General features: G+C 40.9%; 1 protein-coding gene across 2 annotated transcripts; it reads left to right on the top strand.

The window, feature by feature from the left end:
- The first annotated feature begins 558 nt into the window (after positions 1–558).
- LOC145328733 (uncharacterized) lies at positions 559–20,135 on the top strand. Of its 2 annotated transcripts, XM_080172550.1 has the most exons (18): positions 559–695; positions 1,022–1,075; positions 1,164–1,245; positions 1,439–1,641; positions 1,973–2,017; positions 2,303–2,417; positions 3,070–3,191; positions 3,602–3,676; positions 3,938–3,988; positions 4,474–4,557; positions 5,130–5,200; positions 5,860–5,915; positions 9,179–9,237; positions 9,755–9,818; positions 17,279–17,337; positions 17,584–17,683; positions 18,311–18,380; positions 18,952–20,135. In XM_080172550.1, the coding sequence occupies exons 1-18, from the start codon at positions 630–632 to the stop codon at positions 19,004–19,006; spliced, it is 1,431 nt and encodes a 476-aa protein (XP_080028676.1). In that variant the 5' UTR covers positions 559–629; the 3' UTR covers positions 19,007–20,135. The 2 variants fall into 2 exon arrangements, with proteins under 2 accessions (XP_080028676.1, XP_080028675.1); XM_080172549.1 differs by lacking the exon at positions 9,755–9,818 and having other exon boundaries at positions 9,179–9,301.
- Positions 20,136–20,517: the final 382 nt, after the last annotated feature.

The raw sequence follows: 20,517 nt of genomic DNA, 5'->3' as shown, positions 1-20,517 counted from the left end.
CCCATTTTCCAGTATGGCTTCAAAACAAATAAATATCCGCTGGATGAGAACTGGTTCTTACCACATAAATTATAACAGAGCCATACCGAAAAATTATGTATAACAAAGTATTACATACATTTTCCATGAATTTTCAAATTCAGACCCTCAGGGCTGACAAAACTTATTTTAATTCTTTAATTTTTCATTTCAACATCCACAGAAAGCTGTCTATATTAAAAAGTGTATGAAAATAAAAGTTAATCTCCTTACAACAGGATAAATATAAGTTTACTATAGACATGACTTTAAAAGAGATTTAGAACAATGTCCATTTATTTTAAAATAATTTATTGGCTTTCTACCTATATAGCTTTAGTAATTTCGATTAATGATTATTTCTTTGGAAGACTGTCTAATTCTACACTTGATTTGAAAATTCTAACATAGATTATCAATTGAAGTTTCAATTTTCAAGATGAAACCCGATAACATTCTTTTTTTCTTCAAATATTCTTTTCAAAAAATTTATTTGTGTGTTGACTATCAACAAATCATATTTAAATGATGTTATTTTAATATTTTAATGCTTTTTTTTATTAACCAGCATTTTAACATTATATGTATAAAGTCGTTTAGACTATCAAACAATGACAGGGAAAAATATGCCAAAAGATGAACTGACTATTGAATTAAAACCCGCCAAACAAAAACAGGTAAAGTATTTATTATAAAGTCACAGTGGGCTAAAATAAAGAAAAACAGGAATTCAGTAATTTTGGATTCTTGGATAAAAAACACAATATTAAAATTTTGCACAGCTTTTGAAATATGCGCAACAACTATGCTAAATTAAAAATTCTATTTTAGAAAAAAATTCACAGAGACTGAGAAATTGAAAAAAATAGGTTTTACAACAATATCTTGGTATTGATCTTTATCAGGCCTAGCTTCTTCTTTTTTTATCTCTTCAAGGATACACACCTCCAAAACACTGTGCATGCCACTAATTCAATCTATTTCATAATTTTTATCCATTTAGACCTACACAAAACCATTCAATTTTGGCATAGGACCTTATAACCAAAAATCACAGGTATGAGAATTTCATAAAAAAATTTAAAATTAAAAAAAATCAATGTTCAAAATATACAGCTTAATAATTTCAATTTCAACTATTTTAGTTTGAAGGCCTTTTTGAAAATGGCAAATTTGAGTCAATACAAAGAACACTTCTACAAATTGAACTGCTTAAGAAATTTGGAGGTATTATTTATTTGTGATAAATTAAATTACAATCTTTTCCTAACCCTGACAAATCTTTAGTTACAAGAGAGTTTAGAATTATAATTTTAGCTAATAAAGCAGAATCATTTCTAATTTTAAAATGGCATTGACAGATTGGAAGGTGATTGAGAAGATTTTCAAAAACACAGAAACTAATATTTTTAAATTTTAGGACCAGAAACTTTTAGCAACAATTCATTTCTGCCAACACAACTAGGACCTTTGGCTTCCCTGCTCAGCATTAACCCCCTCCTCTCAACACAGTTGCCAAACTTGTCAACATTAGGATTGCCAAATCTTGGAGGCACTGGCATGCCGAATCTTCCAAAATATCCCCTGAATCCCTTTTTATTCATGCAAAGGCCAAAAGTTCAGGTAATTTAATTCATTAAGTTTTCTTATTATATCAATTGAACAAATAAAAAGGGTCTTTGTTTTTTATTGCATAAGTAATATTCTTACAAGGTATGTTACATTTAAAATCAATTAACCAATCAACACCAAATTTATTCAAGATATTGATACATTGTTATGATATCTTAAAATTAGGGTATCTTTTATTTTTGAGTATTTTTTTCTATTTTGTATCTGATATCCCAATATTTTGTTTTTTCCCTTTACCTCCATTCTTTCCTTTCTCTCATAAAGTAATGCTAAAATATTTACCTTTATGTTCATTCTTGATAATTATCTGTTGAATATCCAGGAGGATATTGTTGAAGAATCAGAAATTCCAGTCACCATAGAACAGGAAAAAGATATTTATTCTTTTAAATTCTGCATCGAGTGTGCTTTTGATTATTATAATTAGGGGCCTTTAGGGACATTTGAAAAAAAAGGAAATAGGTGAGGTTAAGTCAACCTTATATCCTAAATTTTATTTGTAAAATGAAAAAAATAAAAATGAGTTAGCTACTGACCTTACAAAGACCTAGATATAAAAAGCTTCAATGAGAAACACATCAATCCAGCAGTTAAAGAGATCTTAAGACATTTTGTTGTATGTAAGGATTAAGATAAATATCTTGGGTTGTAGTTGAATGATACTACCAGCAGTAATAGTATACAGATACCACATGCTGCAGATGAGATAATGACAGTGCCAACCAGGTTTAATACCAAGCCTGGCAGAGAATGTATGAATTGTGCAGGTTGTATAATTTGTTTGAATAGTTGCCACTTTTCTTGTAGTGTTCATTGAAATAGGCTTTGAAACGTCATTATTAATTTGTAGTTTTTGCTAATGTAATAACTAATTATTTATATTTTTATTTATGCTAAATGTAGCTGACCATGAAAGAATATTAGGTTATTAAGTGCAACTATGTGTATCTACCCCATCATGATGTTATTATAAATTCCTGACCTCTGTTTTAGCTATATTAGTCCCAATGTTACACTTTTCTTTGTACATAAATTTACTTTTTGTACTTTTCTACTCTATTATGGTATGGCTTTTGATTGCATATATTAATATATTATACAACTACACTAGTGACACATCTAAACTACACATTTTAGCCACCTTTACCCCACTATTGCATGAGTAATCTATATTTTAGTCACGTCTATCCCACTGTTGCATTAATAATCTACATTTTAGCCACCTCTACCCACTGTGACATTATTAAATTACATTTTAGCCACCTCTACCCCATTGTAACATTATTAATTAAACTTCAACTATCTTTACCCCAAAGTGACATTATTAAACTACATCTTAGCCACCTCAACCCCAATGTGACATAATTAGATTCCATTTTAGCCACCCTTACCCAAATGTATTAATAATCTATGCTTTAGCCACCTCTACCCCACTGTGGAGAAGGGATGGACAAGGCAACTACCTGTGTAATGCCTGTGGACTTTATTTCAAAATGAATGGCACCAACAGACCTCTGATCAAGCCTAAAAATTCCAGAGTGGTGGGTGGAACATTTATTTTTGTAGCGAAGCTACTTTATAACTACGGAAAATTAGAAAAAAATCAATTATTTCTTTCACTTCAGTAGATGAAATTGTGGCTTATTGTTTATGATTTCAAACAATTAAGCCTCAAAAACTTTTCAAAATTAGATATTTTTAAAAAAGTATTAATGAATAAGACTACATATTTTTATTGTTTTGACAAAATACGCAGCTAGCATACATTATATGTAGCTATCTTCCAAACGACTAGCAACATAGTCTATGTCTGCACAACAATATAACCGGAAAGGAAAGAAATATAAAACACAAAAGTGCAAAAAAAATCCGCGCAATACGATGCGATTAATAGCGCTTTTAAGTAAATTATTGCTTATATGGATGTTTAATCCTTGTTATTTTTGCATAGAGTACAACTCGAAGAGAGGGATTGGCATGTGCAAATTGTTCTACCAGACAAACTAGTCTATGGAGAAGGACACAGGTACATTAATTCCACAACCTGTCTCAGTGGCAAAGTATTTAAATTTGCAAAAATTGCTACCAGTTTATGTAATTTGTAGTAAAATTAAGATAAAGAGTTAATTTCTAACAAAATATGTAATAAAGTTTTATTTAATTGCGCAATATGGACTTGGGGGGTTAACACATAGACGTCCAAGGGGGGGGGGGTAAAGTGGGGATTCCCCCCCCACAAACGATTTTTTTTGTAATCCACGTCTTATTGCAAGTTTCAACTGTTTAGGACGGTGACACCGTGTGTAACGCTTGTGGCCTGTATCATAAACTTCATAATGTAAGGTTTAGCAGCGCAGCTACTCTATAGCTAGATAGATGCATGTATGTCCGTACGTTCACTATCCGATCTATCAATTACTGTTACCAAGAGAAACGTAACTATAACTAGAAAAATAAAGTTATGACTTTAAAAAAATTAAATCAGATATTTAAGCAAAATGTCATAAATAGTAATTTACTGACAAAACCTGTCTTAAATTTTCATTTAGATTAGGACCATTTAGATACTTTGTTTTTAAAGGGAGAGGAAATAGCCTAAATCCATTTTAAGACATCAACTTAAAAATAATAACCTCTGAAAGGGAACAATATTTTACTTCCCCTAAAAAAAATAATTTAATTGGTTCAGTGGTATCTTAGAAAGATCTTAACGGACAGACAAAACCCTTAATACTTTTTATTGCACAAAAATACAAAAATAGGTCATTGTGTCTTGATAATATTGTTTGCATAAAAAAAATATTTCTTTTTCATGACAAAAAGATCCCCAGACCAATGACTATGAAGAAAGAGGTTATTCAGACCAGAAACAGAAAACTGTCAAAACGCATGTTTGGCGGGTTCAAGGTACTGTTTTTATTAAAGGAGGAAGGGAGGGGACATTGGATTGTAGATAATCATGGCACACAAAGTTTAAGAAAAACGTTCTATTATTCTGTGGCTTAACATTTTAAGGGTCAAAGCCAATATTGTCACGTTGTGACGTCATAAATTTCGAGATAGAAGAAGGGATGGGGGAAAAATCTCTTCAAAGGAGATGGGAGAAATGGGGTTCCCCTTTCCCTTTTTTCCCCTTTCCCGAAATTTATGCCGTCACAACAGAAAATATGGACTTGGTCTTTTAAGGACTTAAATGAAGGTGTCACTGTCCAATCAGTCGATTTCAGATTTCGATGGTTTCCCCCAAAGTGCATGGGCCCTGAGCCTGCGGGGTCTATTTCTGAGGGGCTACACTGTACCCAATATCATCAAACCTAACGGCCGAATTAAAGTAAAAAACAAAAACACGAGTAATTACTCCCCATCTTATTTCAATTTAGTTCAAAACAAGTGGGGGGGGGGGGGGGAGAGTTTCTGAGGTTTCTGAAGGATTTTAGAGAGAAACCGCCAAAACTAAAAGCAATTTTATTTTTACGAAGGATGAGGATGGTTTGAATGGTATAGCCAATCTTTCTGATCTTGAATGGATAAAATATTACAATTATAAAGGGTAAGGATTTTTTAGTAGCGAAGTTCCACTATAAGTCACACATGTGTAGGTAGATTGGTGTTTTAGCATAAATTTCAATATCACTTTCCTTCTTTGTCGTTTCTTTAGATTTTTTATCTCATTTTCTACGATTATCTCTCTCTCTCTCTCTTTCCCAGTCTCTCGAGTGCGCGCGCGCGTGATTTCTTTTTTGTTTTTTCTTTCATTTTACTGATTATTTTGGTTTAATTCTTTGTTTACTACTGCTGCTAAGTCAAGCACCCAAAAAATGCTATTATCATAGAAGACTCGATATAAATTACTTTTATGATTTTCATGTACAGATGTAATATATATAATGAAGTGATATTCCACCTAGCTAATATAACGATAGCCCCCATCCACGCCCTTTATCCTATCCTGGATAAGCGAACTGACCAATAAATGAGGTCTATATTAGCAACCTAAATTGAAGAAAAATTTTCCCCTGTCAATATATCCATGTTTAGTTTATACATTGTTAGAAGTGGAGATACGGAAAGTGTCATGTATGAGTGTCATAAAAATTCGTCTAAATTCATCTATTTTTAATGGTTTCCTTTTCCACCTCTCCTCTCATCCTTCCTTTTTAGACGTATTTTTATGACGTCACAAACATGACACTTTCCGTATCTCCTTAGAAGTGATAATGAGGAGGGAAGCAAGGATGGGTCAACTGATAGCATCACAAATTCAGGTATATAATTTGCCAGGTACCCAAATTATACTGGTACCCATAAGCATGTTGTCTCAAAATTTTTGAGTACTTTTATTAAATCTTATTTAATTTGTTTAAACTAGAAGTGTCAAAATTTATAAACGATAATTTTAGTGTACATTATGGATAGTTTTGTTTTTTTATCATTGGAGATGAACATAAATTTATAATCCATTGTCTTATCCATTAAGATCCCTGGGGATACAGGTCAGGGATTTTAAGGGATAAGACAATTAACGATAATTTAATGTAAGCTACCAATTAATTTAAACAAAGTTTGCCAACCAATCAAGATTTCATAATAGTACTCAAAGTTTAGAGAGTTTGTTTGGGTACCATTATAATTCATCCTAAAATTCCCCCTCCCTCCATATTAAACATTAAGTGTTACGTCTATTACTTATCTATTATAATTAATGTTACATTTGTCTGATTTTGTAAGATTCGCTTCATTTAATGTTGTGCATGTTGTCATCCTTGTTATTTACAGGGCTCAGCAGCCGCTTTTACAATTTAAAAAATCAGCTGGAAGTCTAAACTTTACCCAAAAAGGGAAATCCCTCTTTTCAATAATATTTTCAAAGCATCCAATCTGGTTTAAATTTTAGGCTGATGCGCGGCTGCCGAGCCCTTGTTATTTAAATGAACTATCATGAAATAGTAGAAATATTGCATGAAATATCACAAAATTATTTCAAAACTCAGCGTTTTTAGCAGCGAAGCTACTCTATAATTCAGTTTGTTAGTCCGTCCGTCAGTCTGCTGAAATTTTAATTGAAGATTCCTATGACATATGCGCATCTCATCTATATTTTGTTTTGTTCTTCTGTCTGTAAATGTAAAATGTAAATGTTATTTTTCTAACTGAGAACTGAATATCTGCTCTACAACTCTCTTTGTCTGTTTGTCCATTCCATGATTTTTATGTGCTTCGCTACTTATGGATGTTGTCATCCTTGATTTGTCTATCAATCCATCTTGTCAGAAAGAAAAGGGCACATTTTTATAAAAAAAAAAGCTTTTTTATAATTATGGTAATCTGTGAGTTCCTGATAGCTCTTTTAGTATACTTTAATATGTTTGAATTTTCTTTCGATTTCAAACTTTGCACGATGTTTCTTAATACAATTAGGTACGAGTTAGGCAACGTTGCAACTATGCAATCGTCACCAGAAAGCTAGTCCTAAAATTATTTCATCTCAAAATTTCACCTTCTTTGGATTGAAATTATTGGTTAAAAAGTTTAGAAACTAAACATCAAAAACCAATAAAGTACCCAAAGTTTTTGAGTCGATAAATAAAATAACGAGGTATGAAAACTTTGGGTACCAGTGAAATTTACATTCCAATGTCTCCTCCCTCCCTAGTTGTAAGGATACCTCAGTGTCCAACCTTTTCAACCAATAACTTCCATCTACAGAAAGGGTATAAATGAATATAGAATACATGGTTATTGTGACATGGGAATTTCTGTCGTCAATTTAAGTTGCTAATATAGTCCTCGAATATTGTTCAATACGTTTCTTCATGGTCCTGGGAGGGGATGGGGTAAAGCCATAAAAGGGATGAAAGGTATAAAACTATCCATATCTTTTTAGGAAATTCCTTTCCCACTTCTCCTCTCATACCTCCTTTTTAGACGTATTTTTATGACGTCACACATGACACTTTACAGCACGTCTATTAGAGGTACGCGAGAATCTGCGCTACTTATAAAAACAATTCTCCTTGTTGTAGTAATTAAGAAGACAGTACCTTGTTATTGCAAAACAAAATTGTTTCCAAGAAATTAATCATGGAGTCTTTTTAATTCCTTTTACAATACTAGGACAACTATGGCCATAAGTAGCACAGCAATACTAGCTAATTAATTCTTTTTTTATTTACAGCTCAACGTCATCTACTCTGTAACTATATATAACTAATAAACTATGCATGTAATGCGATGTTTTCTGAGGGATCTTAAGGGGTAAATGTTGGTTAGAATTATTGGTAAAGGTTTGGATTCTGCTAGTTAGGACCAATCAATCAATATTGTAGCTTATAATCATAGTTATTTTAGTACCACTCTTATAGCATTATAAACAGCTTGTACCACCACTGCACTGTAGCATAATCAACAGCTTGTAATTGCTGCACTACTTAAGATCATAATTGTTATATTGCAGTACCACTCTTGTAGCAAAATAAACACCTTATTATTGCTGGGCTACTCATAGACATAATGGTTACTACATAGTAGCACCACTCTTGTAGCATAATAAACAGCTTCTTATTGGTTAAATTGTAACACCACTATTGCAGGATAATTAGGCCAATTAGCTGCCATGATCACTCAAAAACAAGGCTGCAGCAATCAAAGTATATAGAATTAATACTTATTTCTTAATTCTTTTACAGCCACTCCAAAGCTAAAAGTGTTGGTGTGTAAAATTATATTTTACTTGTGCGGTTGCTGCCCTAGCATTTAGAGACTATGTCATAGAAGGGTTGGACAAAAAAATAGCCTAAAATCATCCTAAGATTTAAATCTAAAAATGAAACTGTCTTACATTGCATTGATTTAATTTTAGTCTCTCTAGATACTGTTAATTCTAGACTTTGTAGATACTGTAGAGTCTAGATTGTGACTCCAAAAGGATACTGTAGAATCTAAACTGTGAAGATACAGTTGATTCTAGGCTTTGTAGAAGCTGTAGAGCCTAGACCCAAGATTCTCTAGATTCTTGACAATTTAGACAACGAATAGATTTGAGTCTGGACTGTATATATAGTTTTGTATCTAGACTTAATAGTTGTTGATCAGTCAGTGTTCTTTGATCCGATAAAGGGACGTATCCTAGTTGTAGAGAAGCGGTGTTTACTAACATTTTACTTTTACTTAATTCCTTGATTTTACATGACACTAATTACTTTTAAATTGATTTTTTAGAGAAATTTCAATGTGCATTGCTTAATATCAGATATGGCAGTTACCTCAAATGTACTAGTCAAGCACAGAAACTCTCTCCCCTCTTATTTTGAAATAGGTCTCTCTGGAAAAAAAACTTACCCCCTCCCCCCAAAGCCAATAAAGTTGTTTTATAACTAACCTAACCTCACCTAAAGTAATTACAGACAACGAAAAAACTCCAGGAACACTCAAATTTTCAGTTTATTTCAGAAAAAGGTAAAGGGTTGATTTCTGTGTTTAACAATTCACTTAGAGGGAAAACACTTATCAAGTTGATAATTGATTTTAGATGAGATTATAATTGCTGACCAGCTACCAGAGACCGGAGACCTTAGTGATATACACGAGGTGGACACTGATCTTCACATGATTGATAACAATGATGATAGCAATGCAGATAACGATGAATCAGGTATATATCATAAAGATTCTGGGGACCTTAGTGATATACATGAGGTGGACACTGATCTTTACATTATTGATGACAATGATGATAGCAATCCAGATAACGATGAATCAGGTATAGATAACCTAGTGATCCACTTAAGGTGGACACTGATCTTCATATTATTGATGACAATGAAAATAGCAATGCGGATAACGATGAATCAGGTATGTATCATGTAGAGACTAGAAACCTTAGTGATATATATGAGGTGGACATTGATGTTCACATTATTGATGACAATACTGACAGCAATGCAGATAATAATGAATCAGGTATTTATTATATAAAGACTGGAGACCTTATTGATATACATCAGGTAGACACTTATCTTCATATTATTAATGACCTTGATAATATCAATCTGGACAATGAAGAATCAGGTATATATCATAAAGAGACCTTAGTGATATAAACGAGGTGGACACTGATCTTCACATTATTGATGACAATGATGATAGCAATGCAGATAACGATGAATCAGGTATGTATCATATAGATTCTGGGGACCTTAGTGATATACACGAGGTGGACACTGATCTTCACATTATTGATGACAATGATGATAGCAATGCAGATAACGATGAATCAGGTATGTATCATATAGATTCTGGGGACCTTAGTGATATATCTGGTAAGCCGAGCGTACTCGGCCCACGGGGTAACGAGTTCGGATTCAACGGGCCCTAGCCTTTAAGTATTCTACCAAACAAACAAGCAGGATTCAATCATACAGAATTATATATTTAAACTGAATAATATTTACAAGTTATGTTTACTATATATATACAACAAAAATATGACAATAGTTAGGTTTGAAGGGGGTGTGGGGCGCTAGGGCTTAGCGCCCGACGGTAGACAGGCTGTGGGGGCAGCGGTGGTAAAAGGGGAGGCAGTGCCTCCCGATTATATAAGTGCATGATGGACTCGTGATAATTGCATGTTCAAGTCCCCTCCCCACATTTAGGCAGGCTTAGTTTTGACCGCCGGGTGCGGGGTTAACAGCGGTCATGAGATGGATAGTGATATAATAGGATTAGTGCGGTGGGTTTGTTATCATAAGTCACAGCGAAGCAACTCTGTATTGGGCCTGTCCGTATGGGTGTCGTATTACCACAACCTCCCCTTCAAGGGTTGCGTGGCTCTTGAGACACCAGGCCTTGAACCTGGGGATACGACAGCCGGCTCATGCGTCGGACAGGCAGTTCCTGGGGCACAGCTCGATGGAGGACAGCTCTGGCTACACAGGCTCCTCGGGACACTCGTTGCTCGGTCTGACTGTGGTTGGTGATCAGCATTGTCAGCTCCTGGTTGGCTTCTAGGCGTGGGTTGGCCACGGCCAGGCCTCGCCGCTGGAAATTTTGCCTCGTCTGCAGGATCAGTTCTGTCTCGGCTGGTAACTGGACACGGAGGCCTAGGCAGATTCTGGTGGTTCCTAAGGGTGGAATGGTGATGGCAAAGGGCGCATAGAACTCCATGGGGGCGCCTGCTTGATTCAGGTTGCTTGGCCTCCTAGCTCCTACCCGGATGGGGATGGCTGTCATCAGCAGGGGGCACATGGCTTCTTCTTCTTCTTCTGGGGCGGCTTCTTCCATCGCAGTGGCTGGCTCTTCTCCTACAGGTCCGCTGCTGGCTGGCAGGTTCTCCATGTCTGCGTCAGGGTTCCAGATGGCATCTCTGAGTGGCTCTGGAGCAGGCGGCGGCGGCGGTGGTTCGTTGGGTTGCTCCTGCAGGTTTTCCTCCACTGGGTCACGATCTTGGCCGCTAGGCTGTGGGGCGGCTGCGGCTGGCTGGTGCACTGGGAACTCTCCTGGGTTGCTAGCTGCGGGCGCCGCCGCTCCAACTGGCAGCTCGGTGGCATCCTCGTCGCCGTCCACGTCAACTTGGATGTCCTCTGGGATCTGGTGGGCAGTCACATCTCCAGTGTATTTGCGCAGTCGGCCTACATGCGCGGTAACTTCTGAGATCCTGGCTACTGGAGAGGCAGGTTTGATGACATAATGGACTTCTGTAGCTTTCCTCACTACTTTCCAGGGCCCAGTCCATCTCTTGGTAATCTTGGCTGCCTTTCCTGGCACCAGGCGAGGGGCCAGGTACCAGACCAAGTCTCCAACCTCATACTTGGCCGTGCCTTCGTAAGCTGCCGCGCTCCTCCTGATGGCTCCCTCCTCCTTCTGCTGGATGGCATCATAAACTGCATAGTAGCGCTGCAACAGAGCTTGGACGTTGGCTGGAACTGAAGCATACTCGGTCTCTGGCAGCCGTAGCACCATGTCCACCGGAAGTTTGGCCTCTCTCCCAAAGAAGGCCAGGAACGGGGTCACACCAGTGGACCTACAGGCCTTGGTGTTGTAGGCAAAGGCGATGGCAGGCAGGTGGGGCTCCCAGTTGTTATCGTCTCTGTCTAGGAACAGGCGCATGCCTGTGTTGAGCGTCCTATGAAACCTCTCCACTCGGTTGGACTGCGGATTGTAGGGTGGTGGATGTGTCAGGCCAATCTCAAGCCGGGAGGCCAGTTCCTGGAATACCTGGCCGGTAAATTCCATTCCATTGTCGGAATGGATCTTCAGGGGGCATCCGAACGTGGCCAGGTGGCGGTGCAACAGGGCTTCAGCCACCGTGAGGGTGCGCTTGTTGGGGATGGCGTAGAGGCTGACAAACCGGCTAAATCCATCTTGGCAGGTGAGGATGTAGCGGTTCCCAGCTGGAGTCTCTGGCAGTGGCCCCACCAGGTCGATGAATAGGACTTGCTGTGGATACCCCTGGCGGGAGGGCACGTGGATCCCCTGCTTCAGCCTCTCCTTGGTGACTTTCTGGACACACTCAGGGCAGGTTTGTACCATCAGGCGGACGTCACGGGCTAGGTTGGGCCACCAGAAGTGCATGGCAACGCGGGCGATAGTTGCGTCCATCCCAAAGTGTCCAGCCATGGGGGTCCCATGAGCTAGAAAGAACGCATCCTGCTGGAGGGCCGAAGGCAGCAGGTATCTTGTCCTCTCTCCCGTCAGAGTCTGGTCAGTGGTGGTGAGGCAGCCATGTTCGTCAAGGCCCAGGGCTGAGAAGCGGCTGGCGTACTGCTGCTCGTCTCGTTCCTTGCCACGCAGCTCAGCCTTGGTTGGGGCCTTGCCATCAGCCACCCATTGGCGGACACGGAGCAGGAGGGGGTCCTGTGTCTGGGCTTCCAATACTCTAGCTGAGTCCAGTCGGGCGGCAGGAGGCCGGCTAGCTGCGGGCTCCCCTAGCTGGGCCAGGTTGTGGATATACTCAGCCTGCTCTGCTAATTCTTCGGCGCTAGCCGTTGGCATGTTGGCATCTTCCCGGCGGCTGAGGGCGTCGGCGTTGGTATTCTGGGTGCCAGGCCTGTGGCAGACGGTAAAGTCTAAGGCCGCTAGCTCCTCCTGCCAGCGGGCCACCATCCCTGTGGATGTGTTCAGTGATTTCATCTGTAGCAGGGCAGAGGAATCAGTGTTGATCTGGAAGCTGCGGTAGGACAAGATGCCGTGGAATTTTCGGATCCCATAGATAATGGCGGCCATCTCTCCCTTCCAGGACGGGTAGCGCGTCTCAGGGTCGGTTGTCTTGCGCCCCACGGCGGCAATCAGCCTCTCCTTGCCCTCCTGGCATTGACTCAGTATGGCAGAGATGGCGCGGCTGCTGAAATCTGTGGTGAGCTGGAACACTGCTGGTAAATCAAACCTGGGCGGCGCTCGGATGGGGGCCTGTCGGAACTTGTCCTTGAGTTGCAGCAGCTGGGCTTCCATCTCAGGCGTCCAGGTTAGGGCCTTGGCCGTCTTCTGCCGATTCATCTCGTATGTGAGGTCTGCATACTCTGGGATGAACAGGCGGTAGTATCCAAAGAAGCCCAGCAACGCCAGCAAATCCTTGGGGGTGCTAGGGGCTGGCCAGTCCAAGATGCGGTCAATATAGTCCTCTTGCATGGCTATCCCCTCTCGGCTGAGGGTGTGACCCAGATAATCCACCTTGGACCGGAACAACTTGGTCTTGGCTGGCTTGAGGCGGATCCCTCCCCTGCGGTGGGCCTCCAAGACCTCTCGGAGCCTGGCCAGGTGGGCCCAGGTATCCTGGTGGAAGGTCAGGACGTCGTCAAGGTATGACTGGAGGTTGGCTGTGCCTAGTGGGTTTAGGACCCCTGCAATAAACCTGGAATAGACAGACGGTGCCGTAGCCAGGCCAAAGGGCATCCTTTTCCATTGATACAAGCCCCTGGGGGTGGTGAAGGCGGTGCAGGGCCGGCTATCCTCAGACACACGGATGGTGTAGTATGCGGCCACCGCGTCTAGAGCACTGTAGACCCGGTGCCCGCCAGCTCGTTCCACCAATTGCTGGATCCTAGGCAGGGGGTAGCTGTCCAGCTCCAGACACTTGTTGAGGGCCCTGTAGTCGACGGCCCAGCGGGTGCTCCCGTCCTTCTTCTTGATGGGTACCAGGGGGCTGCTCCAGGCGGAGTCCGACGGCTCTATGACTCCTTCCTGCAGCCAAGTGTCCAGTTGTTTCTCCAGTTCAGCCTCTTGCCGCGGGTTCAGATCCCTAAATCTCTGGCGGATCGGCTGGGTCCCTGGCTTGAGGCGCAGCTGCAATTCAACCACATCTGTGCAGCCGGGGGTAGAATTGGAGAAGACGTCCCTGTACTCTGACAACGTAGTCCAGACCTCCTTCTTGAGCAAGGGGTCCTTGCGTAGGAACTCATTGTCTTCCATCTCCAAGGCCTCCCACAACTCTTGCATGTCTATAGGCTCAGCAGGTTCTTGGACCGAGTGGAGACGCGGGGGAGGCGTATCAGAGACTTCCAGAATGTCAGGTTTGACCAGCTCCCCTGCCACTGGGAGGCCAGCATCCAGCAAGAGGGGCACCTCCCCCTCATTGACCACCAGTACTCTAAACACAGTGGCAGAGCCAGGCCTGTGGGCATACAGGCCCTCTGGAATAACAAGGTCCTCCCCAAACCTCTGTTCTGGGGCAGCTAGTTGAATGGCATCCTTGGTGCGATGGCCTACTAGCTCAACAGGGACTGCCATAACCCCGCGGCCAGGCAGGACCACCCGCTTGGCTGTGCGGAGCTGGGGTGGTTGACCGTCAGTTGGAGTGACAGCGCTCAGCCTATACGTGGCTGGTGAGGGGTCAGCCTTGGCTCCGGGACCCACCGGCCGCGACTTGACGGGCTCGGCTTCTGGAGAGGCTGACGTGTCGGAGCCAGGCTTGGCTCCGGGGGCGTCCGGCCACGATTTGACGGGCTCGGTGCTGGGAGAGGCCAAAATGCTGGGTCCAGCTTTGGCTCCGTGGGCGTCCGGCCGCGACTTGACGGGCACGGCGCCGGGAGAGGCTGGGGCCTGAGAGTTGAGTGTGGCTCCGGGTACATCAGACCGCGACTTGACGGGTCTGGACTCGGGCTTGGCTGGTGGACTGGCTGGAGGTCCCAGGTAGAGGGGGCCAGGTGGACACGGCTGGCCGTTGATAAAAATGTCGGAGGAGAAGATTGGTTCTGGAGGGCTGGCAATCTCAGGAAACGTTGTTGGCAGGCTCTCCCTTGGCACCTTGGGCACTGGGGGCAACCCCATGGCTAGCAGGTTAGCGCCCTTGTGTGCGTTGAGCTCAGCGTCCACCCAGTGTGTGCCTTTCTCAACCACACGCGGCTGCTCAGGCAGGGGGCCTGGCAGAGGCCCCTCATAGCTTAGCTCTCTCTCGGCTGTCTCCCGGTCAATGGGGACGCCACGGAGTGGGATAAACTCCCCACGCGCCCACAAGCAAGGTGGTTGCATGTCGAAACAGAGCCTAGTTCCGAACTCCTTGAGAAAATACCCACCCAAGTTAAGAGGGTGGGAGAGGTTCCGGACCACAGTCACGTGGTATAGATGGAGTATAAGAGTGTGTGAAACTGCCATATATAACTCTTTTAATTTTCCAATTACCTGGAGGGGCTGGCCTTCCTCATTAGCAGTCAGGATCTGGGTGTTGTCCGGAATCAACATGCGTTGCACGCCCATTGCGTGCATGAGGTGCTCAGAAATTACAGCAGACCCTGGTACACGGTTGCCAGAATCAACCATGGCATCAACCTGTACATGCTGGGCAGGGTCAGGAGTAGGAAACCTCACCCTGATATGGCAGGGGAAGTGGAGGTCCTGCCCTTGAGACAAGGGGGCCTCTCGTTCGGCTGGGGTTGGCAGAAACTTTGGTGGTGGCCGCACCGCAGCTAGGGTGGTATCGCTTACCATGGTGGCTTAGACTGTAGCTTCGAATCACTAGAGCTTATTAATTATCACTTGGTCAACAATTTTATATTTATTTTTATCACTTGGTTGACTTTTTATACACAATGATGTGTTGTTATCACTAGGAGCTCTAGGTGTGATTCTGGAAGCACTGGCAGCAGGGAATGTCCGTCCTGCAAGGTTCAGAGGGGTGACGGCGGTAGGGAATGACCCGTCCTACAGCGCCGCTGGTTCGAATCCCGACAAATGGCGGCAGGGAATGGCCCGTCCTACAGCGCCTCGGGTTCGAATCCTGGGAGACAGCGGCAGGGAATGTCCCGTCCTGCCGTGCCTGTGGCTCAAAATCTGCTATCCGTCGCAGTGGTAGGGCTTACTTGTGTGCTGAAGCTTCGCAGCCACACATTGCCTTCTTAGGGAGACCAGCACACAGCTGTCTGTCTCGTAGGTTTGGCCTGGGTGTCCTGGGGCTTGTCCCAGCTACACTTGCCAATTTAGACTCAGTTTTGTAGCCGTCTGAGCTAAATTATCCGGTTGCCGTGGCTGCGCACCTAGCGCTACTCCTACACGACACGGACAAAGCGTCTTAACTGGCGCTTTTAGCAGGCTAAATCTGCTTGCCGTAGGCCAGAGGCCCACATATTGCGTTCAAAATGATGGAAATTCGACCTAAAAAGGCCGTCTCACGGGTCAGTTGGCTTCTCAGTTGGCGGCTGATTGTCCCCTTACTTGCCAAAGGGTCCAATCAGAGGTAGAATAGGCTAGTTCTGTAAGGCTCGATTGAAACACGCTGACACCAAGTTCTGGTAAGCCGAGCGTACTCGGCCCACGGGGTAACGAGTTCGGATTCAACGGGCCCTAGCCTTTAAGTATTCTACCAAACAAACAAGCAGGATTCAATCATACAGAATTATATATTTAAACTGAATAATATTTACAAGTTATGTTTACTATATATATACAACAAAAATATGACAATAGTTAGGTTTGAAGGGGGTGTGGGGCGCTAGGGCTTAGCGCCCGACGGTAGACAGGCTGTGGGGGCAGCGGTGGTAAAAGGGGAGGCAGTGCCTCCCGATTATATAAGTGCATGATGGACTCGTGATAATTGCATGTTCAAGTCCCCTCCCCACATTTAGGCAGGCTTAGTTTTGACCGCCGGGTGCGGGGTTAACAGCGGTCATGAGATGGATAGTGATATAATAGGATTAGTGCGGTGGGTTTGTTATCATAAGTCACAGCGAAGCAACTCTGTATTGGGCCTGTCCGTATGGGTGTCGTATTACCACAATATACACGAGGTGGACACTGATCTTCACATTATTGATGACAATGATGATAGCAATCCAGATAACCATGAATCAGGTATAGATACCCTAGTGATCCACATGAGGTGGACACTGATCTTCATATTATTAATGACAATGATGATAGCAATGCGGGTAATGGTGAATCAGGTAAATATTATATAGTTACTTGAGACCTTAGTTATATACTTGAGGTTGACATTGATCTTAATTACAATGATGATAGCAATGTGGATAACGATGAATCAGGTATATATCATATAGATACTTGAGACCTTAGTGATATACATGAGGTGGACACTGATCTTAATGACAATGATAATGGCAATGCGGATAACAATGAATATAAAACATGATCTAAAATTGCATTTGTTCTTTGACACAAGTTAATATTTTTTAAATTTATTTAGGTGAATACAGTATGACCCAAGTTAACAGTGACTTCATCAGAGAAAGATCAGATTCAGAGGTAAATATTTAATTTGACAATGGATGGTTTTAGACGGCCACAATAATACTAGTAGATGAAAAATAATACAAGAGATAAAATTTTAGTATAATTCAATTATTTATTGGTGACAAATTATATGGATAATAACTGTTCATCTATACCATAATATGTAAACGTTCTAACCCATGACAATTTGCTCCTAAAATGTTTTCCATTTGCCCTATTGGATTGGAGATCTAGACTTTCTATATCTATTAACCATAGGTTCTAGTAGCAGATGAAGATTATGATGACTCAGAGGAAAATGCTCTGGAAGTTGATGAAACAGATCACAACAATCATTTTAATGATGACATCATAGGAGGTAATCTGCGGTGTTTATATAATTTCCCTCAAATTTCCTATTACTAAATTAAAGCCTACCGATCTTTTCAAATATGAATGGCGTGATATACCACAAGATCTTAACAAAACTATGCTTAATTATGTGGCTGGTTATATGATCTAAGGTCCCTTTGATTGCACGACCTTTGTTTAGAAGTCATACCTGGAAGCAGCTTATAGTACCTAATAAAAAATGACGTCATACAATACAAATGACTAATGTTAGGCCAGCATACATTTTACCATTGTTCATTTATAATGCATACTGGCCTAACATTGGTAATTTGTATTGTATGACGTCCTTCTTTAAAATTCACTATAAGCATCCTCTCATTACTGTGCATGGTAATAAGTTGCGCCTGTTTTGGGCCAAGCCATATCCCCAACTCTTACTATTTATGCCATTTGTAACGACTTTAGTATTGACGCGGTGTCAGGTCGAGATTTGAACCTATCACCTCACAAATGCTTTGTGTGATACGCAACAGTCGTGGGTTTACTTGGAGGGAAAGCACCAAGAATTGTCAGTTGGCTGCTGTTGGATGTAATTTTGTGTTTCATATGGCCCTTAAATGCTGAAAAGGCTAAATTTTATTATTTTGTGTAGATAATAACGATGACAACTCAGATGAAGGAGATGATGATATTGATGGCAATCAATCAATCAATGACCCCAGGCATAGACAAGTTTAGCTATCATTTATGTATATATATATATATCAATGGATTGACAAACGGACAAAATGAATTATAGAGCAAATGTTCAATGGTTATAACAAAATAGAAAGAAGGTCATAAGAATCCTCCTATTATATAAAGTAGTAAGCTTTTTTGTATGTAGTGAAGGATCTCACTAACCGCTGAACCGATATGGTTCTTCTTTAGGTCCTTCTTATATGGACGGTTTTAGGCTATTGTATTTATAAAAAATGTCTGGGTATGGTTCTAGGGTATTTTCCATATCCCTTCGAATATATAGCCCCTTAGATGCTAGGGGCGCAACCGCTAGTAGAAGATAAAAGAACAATAGAGAATCAGAAAACCCTTATATATTTATTCTTTTGTGGCATGGGCGACAGTCAGACAATAGTTGTGGTGTTTTAAATGCTCCTTAAGGAATGTTCACAAAAAAACAGCAATAGCAAGCAATTACATTTCCCCATAGTAATACAGAATGTCTGTCTGACTGACGGTTAGACAAAGTGAATTAAAGAGTAGCTAGATGATAAATATTGTGTATGAAACTAGGCTGGTCTGTGAGGTCGGTATGGATGAAGAGGAACCGTCGACGTCATCACTTTAATCCGCTAGTTGTCTGAGATGTCAAAGATTTAATTATAATGGCCCTCATCCATTCAAGGGCTCTTGTTATTGTAATTTGTTTTCTTAATTTTTATCAGATATGCCTTTTGTATTTACTTTTAAGTATTTTTATTGGTTGTGTTAAATAGAATATATATGGTTGTATTATAAGTATCATAGCTAGTCTATATAATGGAAATGTCAATGAGTCTATAAAAGGGATCATTTTTTCGCGCATTTTCCATAAAAAATGTGTGTTTTAAGACTTTACACAGGAGTAGAACTATAAAATTTGACATGGCAGTTGCTCAAATATAGTACCACTAGCGGCTTCGCCCCTATTTTTTATTTTTGGGGGGGTTAGGGGTGTCCCACCCCCCAAGAAAATAGTTATAAACCTTCCCGGGAACTATGAGAAGCTACCCTGAAAAGGAGAACCCGATCGGTTCAGTGGTTAGCGAGATCCTTCGCTACAAACAAACAGACAAACACACAAACACACAAACAGACAGACATCGTTCTACCTGTATTATAGATAGGAGTGAAAAAAAATGCTTTACCAATTTTTCTTATTTTAAACTGCATGTAAATGTGGTAATTTTGAATATCTTCAATCTTCAACTACCAATAAATTGCCTTTACTTCGCAAGCTTATTGTTCTTGTCGTTTAGTCTTTAACTTGTATTTTCCATAATAATAATGCTGCGCCACTTATGGATACGACTGTCAGCTCTCACTGTTTATATTTATGCAGTTTGAATCAATATTTCGGGAATTGTCCCTTTCGTGGCAACGCCCCTTAAAGGGCGATTCGTCGTATTTTGAAAATGGCTTTTTATAGGTTATTTTAGTTTAGGTTAAGTTATATTGGGTTAGGTGATTGCCCCACAGGGTTAGGCAATTGGCCCCGCAAAGTTAGAGCCCCCCCCCCCCCCCACAGGGGTAGAAAAATTTTAGAAAAGCTAATGTGAAAAATACGACGAATTGCCCCTTAAGGTGTGTTGGCACGAAAGGGACTATACCCAATATTTCTTATACCGGTTTTTAATGTGATATTTTTAGAGTGTATTTAATTGAATTATTGTAAATATATATCTTTTAGAGTGCCTTAGAAAATAAATCTTATGTTTTTAGAAGTATTTTTTAGGCTTGTAGAGTAGCTGTGGTACTATTAGTATAGCATATTAAAGACCCAACAATGTTAATAATTATATATTACTTGTAGTATACCAGGGAGGGAGGGGACATTGGACTGTAAATTATACAGGAACCAAAAGTATTATACTACGTTATCTTATTAGGTGCCTTTAAAAATAGTAGTGTTAAAACTGTTCAACCTATAATTTTGGTCTACACTATTTATCATCATTGGGGATGTACTTTGATTTTTTGTCGATTATCTTATCCCTTTATCAGTTTTATATCAGTCAGATGATTCTTTCTAGCAAATGGTGGAAACACTATCTAATAGAAATTCACTGAATCATGTTATTCCAGAGATCCTATGAATAC

The sequence above is a fragment of the Acartia tonsa genome, chromosome 9, assembly GCF_053477335.1.
Source record: "Acartia tonsa isolate MP-2025a chromosome 9, ASM5347733v1, whole genome shotgun sequence".
In the NCBI taxonomy this organism is placed as follows: domain Eukaryota; kingdom Metazoa; phylum Arthropoda; class Copepoda; order Calanoida; family Acartiidae; genus Acartia; species Acartia tonsa.
The sequence above is the reverse complement of the archived record's forward strand: the minus strand, read 5'-3'. Positions and strand labels throughout refer to the sequence as shown.

Coding starts and splice junctions, on each gene's coding strand:
- LOC145328733 (XM_080172550.1), top strand. CDS start 630: ATGACAGGGAAAAATATGCCAAAAGATGAACTGACTATTGAATTAAAA. Junction 1,076..1,163: donor CTTATAACCAAAAATCACAG/GTATGAGAATTT, acceptor CAACTATTTTAG/TTTGAAGGCCTTTTTGAAAA. Junction 5,916..9,178: donor TGATAGCATCACAAATTCAG/GTATATAATTTG, acceptor AATTGATTTTAG/ATGAGATTATAATTGCTGAC.